The sequence below is a fragment of the Corapipo altera genome, unplaced genomic scaffold, assembly GCF_003945725.1.
Source record: "Corapipo altera isolate COAL_440 unplaced genomic scaffold, ASM394572v1 24, whole genome shotgun sequence".
In the NCBI taxonomy this organism is placed as follows: Eukaryota; Metazoa; Chordata; class Aves; order Passeriformes; family Pipridae; genus Corapipo; species Corapipo altera.
This window is the reverse complement of record NW_020884903.1, coordinates 4,365,821-4,379,917: the sequence shown is the minus strand read 5'-3', so window position 1 is coordinate 4,379,917 and position 14,097 is coordinate 4,365,821. Positions and strand designations below refer to the sequence as shown.

The window sequence follows — 14,097 nt, the reverse complement described above, 5'->3', positions numbered from 1 at the left end:
TGGAACTGTTGTTCAATGACTCCTACAATTTACAAACTGGAGAGTACTTAACAAAATTAGAAATAAGTCAGTTTATCATAGAACAAAAATTTTGTCAAAAGAGTATACAGTGAACTTTCAGAGCTTGCTCCCACGTTTGTGGAAACAGAGTATCAAAAGGGTTAAAAAATGTGAACAGGTAATTTCACAAACAGGCCAATAAACGGAAAAAAGGGATAGGTGGGATTCTACCTCCCATTCCTAATCCAAAGATTGAAGATGTTGAGGAAATGGAATTGAACCAGTAAGCAGCCAGGCTTATGTCATCTTCCAAAGGAACATTTTTTTTGTGACTGTTAAGAGACAGAACACTCACTGGGTAAGATGCACCACTCTGGAGGGCTGAAGGCAGTACTGCTCATATTAAAATTTACACTGTTTTCACAATGAACTGTGTAAAAAGCTAGGGGCTGACTGTCAGATCATTGATCTGGTCCCAGTGTCACGAGATGGAAACACAATATTTACAGGTCAGCTTCTGTACTGCAATTCCTCCCCCTGCTCCCCCAAAGACCCAACAAAAAATTAGCACTGTCTAAGAGTAGGCAGCTTGATCCCTTACCCTCAGCAAAGAATCCTCTAAACAAAACCAGAAATCAGGTAGAATCAACTGTTTACACATAGATTTTATTTCTGTATTTACAATGCTTAAAATAAAATATATCAGTATCTAGCTATTCCCAATAAATGCAAAAATAGAAAACTTCCATTTTCATCAAAAGTGCAGAAACATAAATTAGAAAATTATAACTTTAAAACATACAATGTTATTTCTCAATGTTTTTACTATGAAAACAGATTTGTAAGACAAGCACCATCATTTATCTTACAGAATTCTTTCCATCAAAGCAGCATCACAGGGCAAAACAAGTAAGACATTAGTACAGAAATATAGTAGCAAACCTTTGAATATCTTAAGTGGTATAAACTGTTATAAATTCTTATAAACACTCATAAAATTCTTCTGACTATTTTTTTGGAATAGCTTTACCACGTAGCCGAATATTAACTGGGCCATATTCCATTGTCAGCACAACGAAGAGATCTTCAAATATTCCTTCTGCCTTTGGCTTGAACTGGACTGGCACATTGATGTAATGATGGGATCTACAAAAAGGCAATTATGGGTATATTCATTATTAATTAATGAGTTAATCCTAACAGTCAGACAAATTCCTGTCTACTTTTCATTTTCACTAAAATGGTGTATCAGATGTGCACTGGATCATCAAGTTTATTTTTACAGATTTAATTATCTATTTTTCTTCTGAGGGACTTTGATCATAAAGGTCGTTTTTTCCTACTGATTATACAAAGTACGACAATACTTTACTGCTGCTAGTTTACCTGAATGAGTTTGGTCTTTGCAATAATATTGACAGTATGTAAACTATATTTAGAGCATAATTACTGCATTTCTTCCCTTGAAAAATCATGTTTCAAATACACTTAAAATTTTCAATTCGTGTTTTGAATTCCACATATTTGAAGATACTAAAGTACTTTCCATTACTTTAATTGCCTCCACGTTAAGAAACATTTTGCTGAATCATTGCAAATCAATATACCCATCCTCAAAGAGTGTTTTAGACATTTTTACACCTTTTTAGGTTATATAATTCCTCTTCTACTCAGATTGCATAAAAACATACCAAATGTAATAGGTCGCTCTGTCAACTGTCAAAAGCCTAGACTGAATAATTTAAAAATATAAGCTGTACAAGCAGTAAGTTGGAAATGTTGAGTGGCAGCCAACTGGATTCCATGGCATGCAATAGAAATATCCAGCACTAAGAGAGAGGTAACAGTAACAGGCACATACCGGAACAAGGAAAAATGAACAGCATCACTTAGTAGAAAAAGAAAAGAAAGCTTTGTTTGCTTTTATTGTACTTTCAGTTTTCTCTCCTTAAAGCCCTCTGGAATGTGCTTATATCCCCTACTTTTTCTCGTTTTGTTCCTACCTTTTCATATTCCTTTTCTCTACACTAATTCAACCTATCATAGTCAGTCTGTGTTCTTAACCATCTACATTTGAAAATCATAATACTGGCCCTACATGCAATCCTTATTTGCTAGTACCACCCTTAGTGCTAAAAGAGGCACACTAGTAAATGTATTTTGTTTTCTTCTTTGTTTTTTTGGGGGTTGTTTTGTTTTGGTTTTAAATTTTCTTTTTTTTTGTTTTTACCAGATCCTGGTCAATCAACTAAGAATACACACCTTCAGAATAAAGACTGGTATGGTACTGTATTTTTTTCAATCGGGTTAATACAGAAACAAAGCACTAAATATGTTGTACTGAACCACAATCAACAGCGTACCAAAGGAATACAACCAGATTAGAGTTTCAGGTCTCATACTTCATTGCCAAGTGTTGTATAACAAATCTGGCAGGCTTTGTCTCTTTCTCCATCTACAATATACAGGTTGAAGATACTTATTCAGCTTATTTTTAAGAAATCCATTTTTTTAAGTGAAGAACATCAGTACAACTACTTAATCTGTAACATGCATTATGTTAGAAAACACAAATTTTACTAGGAATATAGTCTGAAGCTGCATATAACTAGGCCACCTAAGAATTCACAAAAATAAAAGCAAATTCAGTAGAAAGCCAGGAGAGCTGCAGAAGTCTATATATAATAATATATGTATGCTTCCTTACATACTACATAACACTTAAAAAGAACAATACAACCAAACTCAAACTTACACTATCAAAAACTCAACAGTAAGTTATGTATTACTGTTTTTAAGATATGGCCACATCTGGCTGTCAAATATTTATTTCCAGATTATGTACTATATGACCCCAGTGGTACTCAAGGCAGAGCAGTTTCTTAGCGTATGACAGCTATATTAAATTCCTCTTGACCTCTAAACGCAGGTGTCCATTTGTTAAGTGCTAAACACATTATCATTCTTCCCTAAAAGCAGAATTAGTCAGACATTACATAGTCTGTTTTGTAGCAGTCAGTTGATTTCTAACAATTGAGATAAGACTCACCACACTTGCTTCCTAATCCAAAGGGAAAGATGTTATTTTCATTTTCTTCAGCTAACAAAACTAGAAAGCTCAGATTCCAGATACAACAGCTCTTTGAGCTACTACATAGCATAAATGTTCTTAGAAACAAAGCAACATGGAGCATTTTTCTCAAGTAGAGTAGCTAGAAACTAGTCAAAAATAGCGTCAGGACAAGGAAACTACCCTGTAATTAATTCTTTTTCTCTTATTAAAAAAAACCTTTTATTTTATTTCAAACTTCCCCTTATGCCTGCAACTCAATTAGTCTTTGAATACTGTATGGCTTCTACAGGTTGTTGCACCAGTTTGAAGTGGTATTTCTGAAAAGTCAGGCATGTCTGAAGCCTGTTTCATAGACAAACTAAACACTGCAGTAGGTAAGCTGAAAAGGAACAACATGGGTAAGCACCATCTAAGCCACAGTAACCAGATGGCTCATCAATGAATAGCAACCCCTGACACCCAGAAGGATGGCTATTGGAAACAAAAATCATCAGTGAAGAAAAAACCTCCAAACAAACAGTTCTACCTTTACTATTATCTAAAACATATGCTACCCTGTAATCAACTTATTTCAGATGGGTTCTGAAAGCAATATAATAGAAACACCTTTGTTTTCAAACTCTTTTTTTAATAGGCATAACAACTTGGTAGTTAGCCAACTTAGCCAAACACTTTTTTAAAAGTCCAGTGTTTTTTCATGTTTCATCCATATGTTTGTATCCTTTAGGACCCATCTTGTTAAAAGTATTCTCTTTGCAGTAAAAAAAAAAAAAAATAGATGCAAGACAAAATTCTGTAGCAGTGCTGTGTGCTGGTACTTGTGATGACATAACCAACTGAAGAACTGGCAAAGCCACTGTACCAACAACTTCTGAAGGTCGGACTCGATATTAAATACAAACTTGCAGCTTCATTATCCAGATGTAAAACTTGATTACACAAAAACTTGCTTTCAAATTTGGACCTCAAAATTCACAGCATGCAACAGACCATGTTTACTACCTAACACATTTTTGGTAAAAAACATATAGGTAGGTGGTACTTTCCATTTTTACACTCTTATTTACAGACTAACATTTCAAGTTCCTGCAGTTTTCTTATCCAGTTAGTTTTGAACATTACTTCATATGATGTCCAAATTCAGAAGGATCTAGTTTAGATGGAAACAGTTAACATTGGCTCTTAATAGCCTCCTTGACGCTATTCTTAAACAAAACATTTAAAACACTTTTAACACTTATTTAAAAGCATCTATCTGAGTCAAGTAATTCTGTGCTTTATGCTCATAAATGGGAGAATTTCTTCAGAGTGCTATATGTTGACTTCAGATAAGTTATTTTTTAAAAAGCTAGGAAAGGCCAGTATTTACAACCAAAGAAAAAACAGTCAAAGTTATTAGAAAAAAAAAAGTAGACTGACTTTTAAACTTGTTAAGTCTACTTTAGAAAAATGGAGTAGGAGTTCATAATTTATTACAGAAAATACACCAAATAGCTTTTACAGCATTTCTCAAGAATAGTTTTGAAATATCAGAGTGTCTTCCAGTGAAGTTACTCATCTTTTTGTCAAGGATGACAAAATCAAGTTATCCTGTCCTTTGTCTTCAGCTGTACAGACCCAGATCTAGCTAGGTTATCTTTATTTGGACAGATTTTATCTTGGTCACTACCTCCATAAAAAAACCCTTCTGTGCCATCTCATGTGAAATATTTTTTAAAAATGACAGTTAAATAAAAACACTGGAACACATGCCTAAGTGGAGTTACAACAATTTGCATTGATAAGTGGCCTTAAGAATACCTTGAATACCTTTGGCTAACACCACCACAGCCCTATCTTTATAGTAAATGCCAAGCAGATTAGGAGTCAGAATACCTAGCTCCATTTAGAATTTTGCTCCCAATTTTTGTCCTGTATACTCCTAGTTTCCCTGTGTTTAAAATGGGGACCCTGTCCAAACACTGAGAATGTATGCTGTAAAACTTATAATGAAATGGTGGCATTTCTGCCTTCCTGATAATCCCACTGTTGCAGATGAGCATGTGAGATGCTATACTTCTGGAAGAGATGACTAATACTACTGTCAAATACTTGCTGTAATGAACTCCACAGATGACTGGGTTTATTTTCAGGGATTGTTACCACCAACTCGAAAATTTCTTTTATGCAGGTAAAATGCTGAAATACTTGGTATGACCAGGCAATTCCACTGGCTGCTCAAACCTTGTATTTGCAGAGAGTCTTTGATGCAGCTCTGCAGGTTTGTCAAATTAGAAGCATGATGAAGGCAATTTGCTTGGTCTGTTGTGCAGAAAGTATAAATGGAAGGAATGACTTGATTGTGCACAGCATGCCAAATGGTTACATGAAGCATTAAGCTTAACATTAAAAGCAGCAGCACTGTTAGAAACAATTTGCAGGGAAGAAATTGGCAGATGCAGAAATAACTGTGTGGTCTCATTCTGCTTCTAACCAAGATTAGAGTACAGCTTGGCAAGAAAAAAAAAAACAACAAAAAACCCTCACACAAAATCCCAAAACTTAACCAAAAAAAAGGCAACAAAAAAGCCCAACCCTTTACCTAGACAAGAATATTTTTATCTATATTTTAGCACTGTACATATACATAAGATATTTATCTTACTGAATTACTTGGTTAATTTTTTTGTTAGGAGAGAGAGAATGTTAGCATACGCATTACTCACCTTAGAGAGTATTTCAAGTGCTTGATGTAGAAAGGCTCTCTGGGACTTAAAAATTCCAGCTGTAATTTAATATGAAATACTTAAAAGTGCACTATATATATGCCTATCATATTCAATTTATGACATGCTTAAGATAAATCAAGTCACTCACAAATACAGTCGTACACAGACCCATAGTGTAAAAATAAAGAATGCCCACACTTGCAAAAAGAAAAAAAATTCTTACCTCCATATTTTAATAAAGTTAAGAAATGAAATCACTATATCAGAATAATAACAAGCCTATATTATTTTTTCAGTTGTAAACATATTAAAAATACACTCAGTTATTCAGTCACAAAAGAGAAAACTTGCAGGAGACTAAAATTCTTCAAGTATTGGCCTTCGAAACTAACAAACTAAGACTTGTACTATTGCAATCTTTGTGAAGAATAAAAGAAAACAAAAAACAGTGCAATTGAACTATCTGTTTAAGACAAAGTCTGTCAAACTTACCACATGTGTTTTAAGCGAATTATTCCGTAAGTTGACCTTTAATGTACATGTTTCCCCAACTCTTGCTGGAGGAAAAACGTAGAGGTCTTGTGGTGCATATACCCCTTGAATTATCTCCTTTTGTCTAATTTGAAAAAGGGATTTAAGATATTAACATTTCTGACTTATATGATCTGGATATATTGATTGCATACTTAAAGATAACAGGTGTATTTTCTGAGATTAAATCAGGAAAAATGGAAAGATCCAGAAGATATCAACTCTCTCACCTTAAGTTCTATAGGCAAGATATTTTAGCCAGAAAGAATAATGAAAGCATCATGTGGCATACAGTCATTTACCTATACATACTTTCAAAGTCTGAATTTTTCCTCCATATGCTTTACTTGAGAACTAGACTCTTCTCAGAGATGCCATGTTTAACGAAAAAATTTTACTCCCCTTGACATATTCATATCATCCCACAGGAAAAGAACTGAAAATTAACTTTAGACTGAAGAAGAGCAAGGTTAAGACATGCAATACAGTGGTTTTCTCAGAATTGACTTTATAGTCAGTTGGAGTCTCCAAAAGGCAAATATAGAAAAAGTATTCACAAAATTCTACTGCCGATACCAGTTCATTTACCACAGCATATCATGGTCAAACAACTTAGACACCAAACTGAAAAGGAGAAGCCTATGAGACTGAACAATACAGAGGCATTAAAAGGTTTGGCAAGTCTGTTTTTTGCAGCTGTTTACTCTTTAACCGGGAATCATAGGGTCATTCAGGTCAGAAGATACTCAGGTGGTCTCCAGATCAACCTCTTCCTCCAGTCAGGGTCAGCTGTGAGGTAAGACCAGGCTGTCCAGTTAGATCCCAAAAATTTTCAAGGACAGAGACTTCACAGCCTCTCTGTGCAGCCTGTTCCATCATGTAGATGTCCCAATAGTAAAACAGGTTTTGGTTGTGGGGTCGGGTTCCACCCCCCAACCCTTTTACCCAGTTGCAGACACACTGTTTTCAAGTTTTGTCCATACATACCCTATTCTTGTGCGTCCTTCAGAGTAAACCTTCTTTTCTGGTATAACTGGCAACTCAGTTTTTGTAAGGGCACTTGCAGAAGCTTCCACAACTGGAGTTGCACTTTCTGGTTTAGCACCCTATTGGAAAAAATAGAGAAGCCTGTAAACTTCACATTCAAAAGTATTTAAGTATTCCGGTACATAAGTCATTCCCCTTACCCAATCCCAGACCTTTTATTTAAAGTATAATCTTCCAGGAAAAGGAGAGTCTGGATCATTGAGATAAAAGCAATAACTCAGGAGGAATACTTTAACATGCTTCTGTGCTTTACGAATACTTATTTGTTACAAGACAGTTCACAACAAACTAGCAGTGCAGGTGGAATCTCAAGAAGGCTGCTAGCAACAAAGATTTTACTAAAAGCCAAAAAAAACCCCAATTCCTCTGCAGATATTCTGCCCATATGTCTCAAGAACAACCAAGCTGGCTAAACAACTGCTCAAAAAGAAGGAAGGCATAAGTCAGCATTATAATTTGAATTCTCACAACAAGAAAAAAGCTTTGTAATAATTTTGTGTTATGAACAATACATCTTTCTCAAAGAAAGGCCTCTCCAGAGAGGCAGAATCAGATGAAGTATTATAGAGTATTTGTACACTCAGAAATTAGGCCAAAATATTTACCATCATCAGGATGCCCATTTAGTGTATTCTAACACAAGGAGGTCAGATCACCCTAAGGAAATACTTAGCAAAATAACCAATTTCAAATTCCGCACTGCTTAACGAATCTAGCCAGATACTGCTTGGAGTCCCTTGGGTCACAACATCTTAAACAAAGTTAAAGAACCAAAAGAACCTCCTACACTTTCGGTTGTACAACATTATGTCAATTTCTGAAATGGTGCTGACGTTTTAGACAAGCAGTTGATTCCCTTACGCAGGGAAGATGAAAAAAATAGATTCATCTTCAATAGAGCTGCTATGACAAACTTGTCTTTTAGGCATTCATTTCTTCTATTGAAAGAGCTGCTAATCAGCCTGTCAGAAATAGCGGCAGCCAAAAAAAAATTCTTAAAGAATATTTTTCAGTTGCAAATAACCCATGAACCCCAGTAGACCCCAATATATAAAGACAAGAAAGGACTTGCACGTGTCTTGTTTCCAGAGCTTTTAATATTCCATGTAGTGAAAAACTATGGGTATCATGCCTCTGTTATCATTCAAGTTCTGATTTATCAGAAGGCAAGTTGACTGCATGAGAATAAGGTACACTATGGAAAATTATCAGAAGTTACCCTAGTCTTTTTAAGGGCATCTTGAAGTATTGCGTGCTTTACCATAGCCTGTACTGAATTCTCCTGTTTCAAATGGGAGCAGTATGATAACATTCCAAATGGTTACAATTGAGTTCTGCTGTCCCAAATCCACCTCAGAAGCACAAAAATTTGTACAGCTTGAAAATTGGAATTATTTTGCTCACAGAGTTTAAAAAGATTTTTTACCCTCCCCTCACAGGAGGGGAATACCCAAAGGTGATCAAGCTTTGTGCTGCTCATAATAGTAATCAAATCAAGAACTCTTTGTTAGCAGTAAGTTTTGTGTTAAGCATAAAAGCATCTCAGTTTGCTGCAAAACGATACATGAGCTGTGTAACTGCGTAACTTTTAAAGTATATAAACCATGTAAATTAAAAAATGGCACGCACTTAACATCTGTGGTATCTTCAAACAATAGCAGGGGTTCTTTATGAAGTTCAACTTTCTACATGCTAGAAGAGCAGAAAGGACTTCTGTGCTGTCCCAGCCTTGTGGTAGGTGCTTGCTAGTTCACCCAGAAAGGACCAATAATTAGACCAAAATACCAGTCCAACATTTCTGTGCACAATGGCAACAGTCACTCTTAGCTCAATGATCTTAGAACGACCCCCAACAGCAGCCCAACTAATGTTTCTCAGGAAAAGAAAAAACAAAGTTTGAATGACTAGTATTGAGAGGTTGGGGCTGCAAAGTACATATAGAATCCCTTCTTTCTTTTTCTCTGGGACCAGCTTTGGAGATATGATGATCTGAGTTCCTGATTACAGTTTCCAGTGGTGAGAACTGCAAACACATGCAGAGCATAATCAAAGGTACAGTTAGTAATTTTTCAGGAAAAAAAATAAAAGTGGTATGTGCCACTGATTTTCCTAACTTAACCTTGTTCTTTTAGTTCCTTCCTGAGCTCTTCCAAAGTTTTCATTTCTTTTGAAGTGGTGCTATAAATAAATGCCACTCTGAATGACAGTCAACTCTTCCCACCTGATTCTATCAAAAGTCACATTAACCACAGCTGTAGCCCTCTGCCTCAGCAAAACCACCAGATTTCAAGTCCCTTCCAAAGTTGTAGTAACACTGTCTAAACCCTTGATTCCTAGGACATAACAGATTATAATTGACTTGTCTTCTCAACTAAAAGCTGCAACAATCTGAGTAAAGGTTCTGTGTAGATCCCTCTCCCAAATAGATGTACAGTTCCTTACTAGTTGATAAATAAAGTTCTTCCTTTTCAAATCTTTCTGAAAATGATAGTGACATGCATTTCAAGTATTTTCTACAAAATTTTTCCCATGTGCAGAGATGCTAGAAAGATCTAATTGTTAATAGCTTTGGGAAAAAAAAAATCAAGAAAAAATCTTGACACAGTAGTTCAAAAACATTAATATCAAGTTATGCTGCTCAAAGATTTATAAAGCTCTGACAATTAGTCACGTTTTAAGAAGAGAATTCTTTAAAACTCCAGAGTTCTGTTGAAGAATTAATCTTCTCTCTATTTCAACTAGCTTTAAACAGACAAACAACTTAGATGTTTTCCTCACTTTCAGAGAAATTATGTTCAAAGAATTTGATGAAAGCTGAGTAAAAAAGCCTCCCAAACCACACACTATACAGGACTTTTATGCCAAAAGTCAAAAGTTATTTAACTATCTTTCAACAAAATTAATTTGGAAAGAACAAGGATCCTACAAAATAAAATGTAAGGTACCCCAGCAAGAAGGGTAAGTAAGGTTCCTACTACTGCAGCAGCCTTGGTTCTCTACAGAACGATCCCAAATCTTTGTCTGGGCTTCTGAGAAAACTCAAGTCAAACCCTCTGGAAAGGACAGCAAAGCACATATAGCAATCACGCAATATTGAATGTACAAAGCTCTTCACATTCAGCTTATTTAACTAATCATTAGAACTAATTCTTCCTTATGGTAAATCCTCTGTCCTATGTAAATTTTTCTTGTATGGATGGTGAGGTAGGGATTAAAAGCAAGGTAAGGAGAGAGAGCACAGAAAACCACTTCTAAATTCTAACACTCTTCTTCCAAGCCCTACTATAAAGTTTGAGCTGAGGAACAACAGGGTAGCAGAGGAGAGCTCAAACCCAATTGCTTCCATACACAAATCTCAGCATCACCCCCACCCACACTGTTACTCTGATAAAATACTGAAACAGGTTCATTTAGAGACATGTGGATACCTCCAATCTGGATATTAGAAAATTCCAAAATTGCATTTACATAATATAGCAAAGGGCAGTTACTTTGCTATTTATTTACAAAGATAAAACCAAACCACTTAGTGTCTTATACAAAAAAATCTTTGCCTACAGAAACAACTCCTCCCGAAGGCAAGTTTTTCTCTCTACTTACTCTGAGAAAAATAAAGTCTTACATCTTACATGGCAAAAGATAATGCCATAAGCATATCACATAAGCAAGAGAGAGAATGTATTTTTGTAACATAAGAAAAACAATACAATTTAGCCCAACAAAAATATTAGAAAGGTTGGGTTTTTTCAGAATATACCAGAGTATAAGAGTACTGTATAGTAAAATCAAGATATTATCAAAAATTTCTGCTCAAGACAGCATTTATAGCATTTTATATACTCACTGTCCCAGAAAGCTGAAATTTTAATTTATGTTTCCAACTAGGCTTTTCAACTGGGTGGCACTCAAGGTCCCAGAACTGGGAGTAATCCCCTTTATCTCTAGGTAAAAAGATTACAGCAACCTACAAAAAAAAGAGAAAAATTTTGCAGAAGATTATTAAAATACCCTGACATCTTTACAATTTTACCTGCAAAAAGTTATGGTTCAGCCAGCAGAAAATTTACACACTACAGAACATACATGCCACACACAGGTGATCTTGCAGAAAACAATACAACTAAACTAAGTCCTCCTTTGCCTACAAGAGAAGATATTGGATGAAACAGGTTGTGCAAGCAATTTCAAACAAAATCTGAGTTCAGCTTATCTGCTTTAAGCAAAGTCAGCAAGTGCTTGCACAATTACTTCTATTAGTAAAATTGAGGAAAAGGGGACCAGGAGGGGAAATACATGCAGCTGAAAAACAGCGATACCTTCCTTCATCTGTCAACTAAACTGTGAACAAATCTACTCCTCCGGTGCCAAGTCTGTAAGTACATTGTGCTACAATTCACTAGAAGGCCTGACATTTAAACCATCTTGCAAATTATGAATTTGATCATTCTTAAAGGTCACCTATGTAACAAGGGTTTGTCTCCATAACGTGCTGTACCAGGTTAATCCAAGAATAAACTTGCATTGTTTTTAAAGCTGAGGTTGAGGGAAGAAAGAGAAGGAGAGCAGCAGATGAAGAGATCACTACAACTATATCTAATTAGCCAAATATCATATCCACTGCAAAAACCAGCACATCATGATAGCACTGTACCTTATCAGCTCCAGCCAAGAGCCTGACATGCCAATAACATAAACGTTATTCAAATAGGCCTGAACTAGAATTGCTAAGGCAAGCACAACTGTTTAAATTCAAATAATGGTTTGCAATACTATGGAATTACTATGAAACTGGACAGGAGTAAGTTTTTCACTCTTGTAAATAGATTATGAATTGCATCTTCATAGAAATAATGTCATACTAATCCATGACAATTACAAGATAGGTGTTTATGAAGAGGAAGAGATAAAACTACACAGGAGAAGGCAAGAAAGGGAAGCCCCTTACAAACCCATTCAGTATGTTCTTGGATGTGTTTTATAATTGTGGTTATGAAACCCTCTACTGGCCAGGAGATAAAACTGTAAGTCAAATGAAATCCAACTTTAGGAACAGACAACTGTTCTTAAAAAAGTATGACAGGAATGTTTGTTTCTAAGGAAGGGAAAGCCAGTTCTCACGTCAGTTTCATAAGAACCCAGCATTATTTGAGATTTTCTGCTGGACTTTTACAAAACATTTCAAACAATTTTCTGTTCTAAAATAATTTGGCCTTAAAAAACCCCCAACAGTAACACAAACACACCACCAAGCTGAAATCAAACTACTTTGATTGCATGAATTCTTAGAATCAATTCAGCTGACATTATAACAGCTGAGATAAGCAGATACTGACTACTTGATACAGACTCCAGAACCCAATACTGAAAGTGCAACATTTAATCATTATCAGATAAAATTTCTCATTTAAGATCCTATTTTACAATTGAGATACACTACTATGCCTAAATATTTATACATGTCAGTTTACCTTCTCTTGTCCATGAGCTTCAAGAGTACCAGAAACACGGGAACAGTTGAAAGCAGAGTAAGTAACCCTAAAAACACTACCACTTCCATCCACATCCTGCAAATAAAGGTATGAGTCAGATTCAGAAAGGAAAAAAAAAAAAAAACCAAAAAAAAAAAAAAAAAAAAACAAACAAAAAAAACACAATACACCCACACACACCCTTGCAAAGGGCTGAGGAAAATACACCCAATCAAGCTGCTTGCAAGTGAACAAGTAATATTGACTCCCTAAAAGCAAATTAATAAAGACTGAAACTACTACATCTGTGCAGTCACCATGACTACTGACGCAGTTCAGAGGTGGTCCAGTGCCTGGAACATGACATACCCCATCTTATGGGGTAATGCTAAGAGTGCTATGTAACCATTTTTCATCATTTCATGAGAATGGACCACAACAATTCTAGCATAAAATCAAAATTATCATCACAGCATTTCAGACTACCAAAAAAGTAGGGAAGCTTTTACAAATATCAATAGTACAGCTACAGTAATTGCACAGGCAACAGCACTGTAATTAAAATATCCTTGATGTAACTCAAATTACCTGCAGAGATACAACATACAGCACACTTTCAGCAGCACAAGTCTCAAAACAAGGCAAGTCTAGCATTCTGGATCCAAAAAGAGACACCTGTCTTTCACGTGTGCTTGCTTACTTAACGCAATCTGGATGGTGATACTGTATGAGCACAAGCAAACTCTGTAAGCCAGTAAATGAACCAGGAACTGTCTCACAGACCACTGACTGATTCACAGTCAAGGAACCACATTAGAGATGAAAAAGGAGTAAAATATTTTGCCGAGAGAAAAAAATTTTGTAACTGAGGTCATGCTCAAATATATACTCTTTCTTGAGAGGAAGCAAGAAGAGAGGAGTTAAAAAAACCCCAGAGATTTGCATAAAACTCTCAATGCAAGCATTCACTCACTTTAACATAAGGTGGTGCAAAAGATGACAAATTCCACTTCACATTTTCATCCCCTTTATTCTCCATTTCCAGGTAGCTCTCTGGAAGAGAAATAACAGATTAGTATACTAAATCTCTTTGTTCAAGTATCTCTAGGAGAAAGAGTCTAAGCAGAAACTGTGTTTCTAGACAAACAAGTTTAATGGAAACAGTTTTCATGGTAACAACCCCAAGAGCAGACTCAAACAAAGCATGCTGTCATAAAATTCCTGAAAGCTTATACAGAAGAAATTTGGAAGTTTTCTAGGGAAGAATCTT

The 14,097-nt window shown here is 35.6% G+C and overlaps 1 protein-coding gene across 1 annotated transcript in view; it reads right to left on the bottom strand.

Annotated features, from left to right (window-relative positions):
- Positions 1-673: 673 nt before the first annotated feature.
- The window catches only part of CEP192 (centrosomal protein 192), a 61,412-nt gene continuing 47,988 nt past the window's right edge, over positions 674-14,097 (bottom strand). The window contains exons 38-44 of the mRNA XM_027650815.1: positions 13,801-13,880; positions 12,828-12,923; positions 11,204-11,323; positions 7,300-7,418; positions 6,274-6,397; positions 5,779-5,837; positions 674-1,146 (exon numbers count right to left, since the gene is read on the bottom strand). Coding sequence (XP_027506616.1) covers positions 1,008-1,146; positions 5,779-5,837; positions 6,274-6,397; positions 7,300-7,418; positions 11,204-11,323; positions 12,828-12,923; positions 13,801-13,880 — 737 coding nt within the window. The 3' untranslated portion in view covers positions 674-1,007. The remainder of the gene's footprint in view (positions 1,147-5,778; positions 5,838-6,273; positions 6,398-7,299; positions 7,419-11,203; positions 11,324-12,827; positions 12,924-13,800; positions 13,881-14,097) is intronic.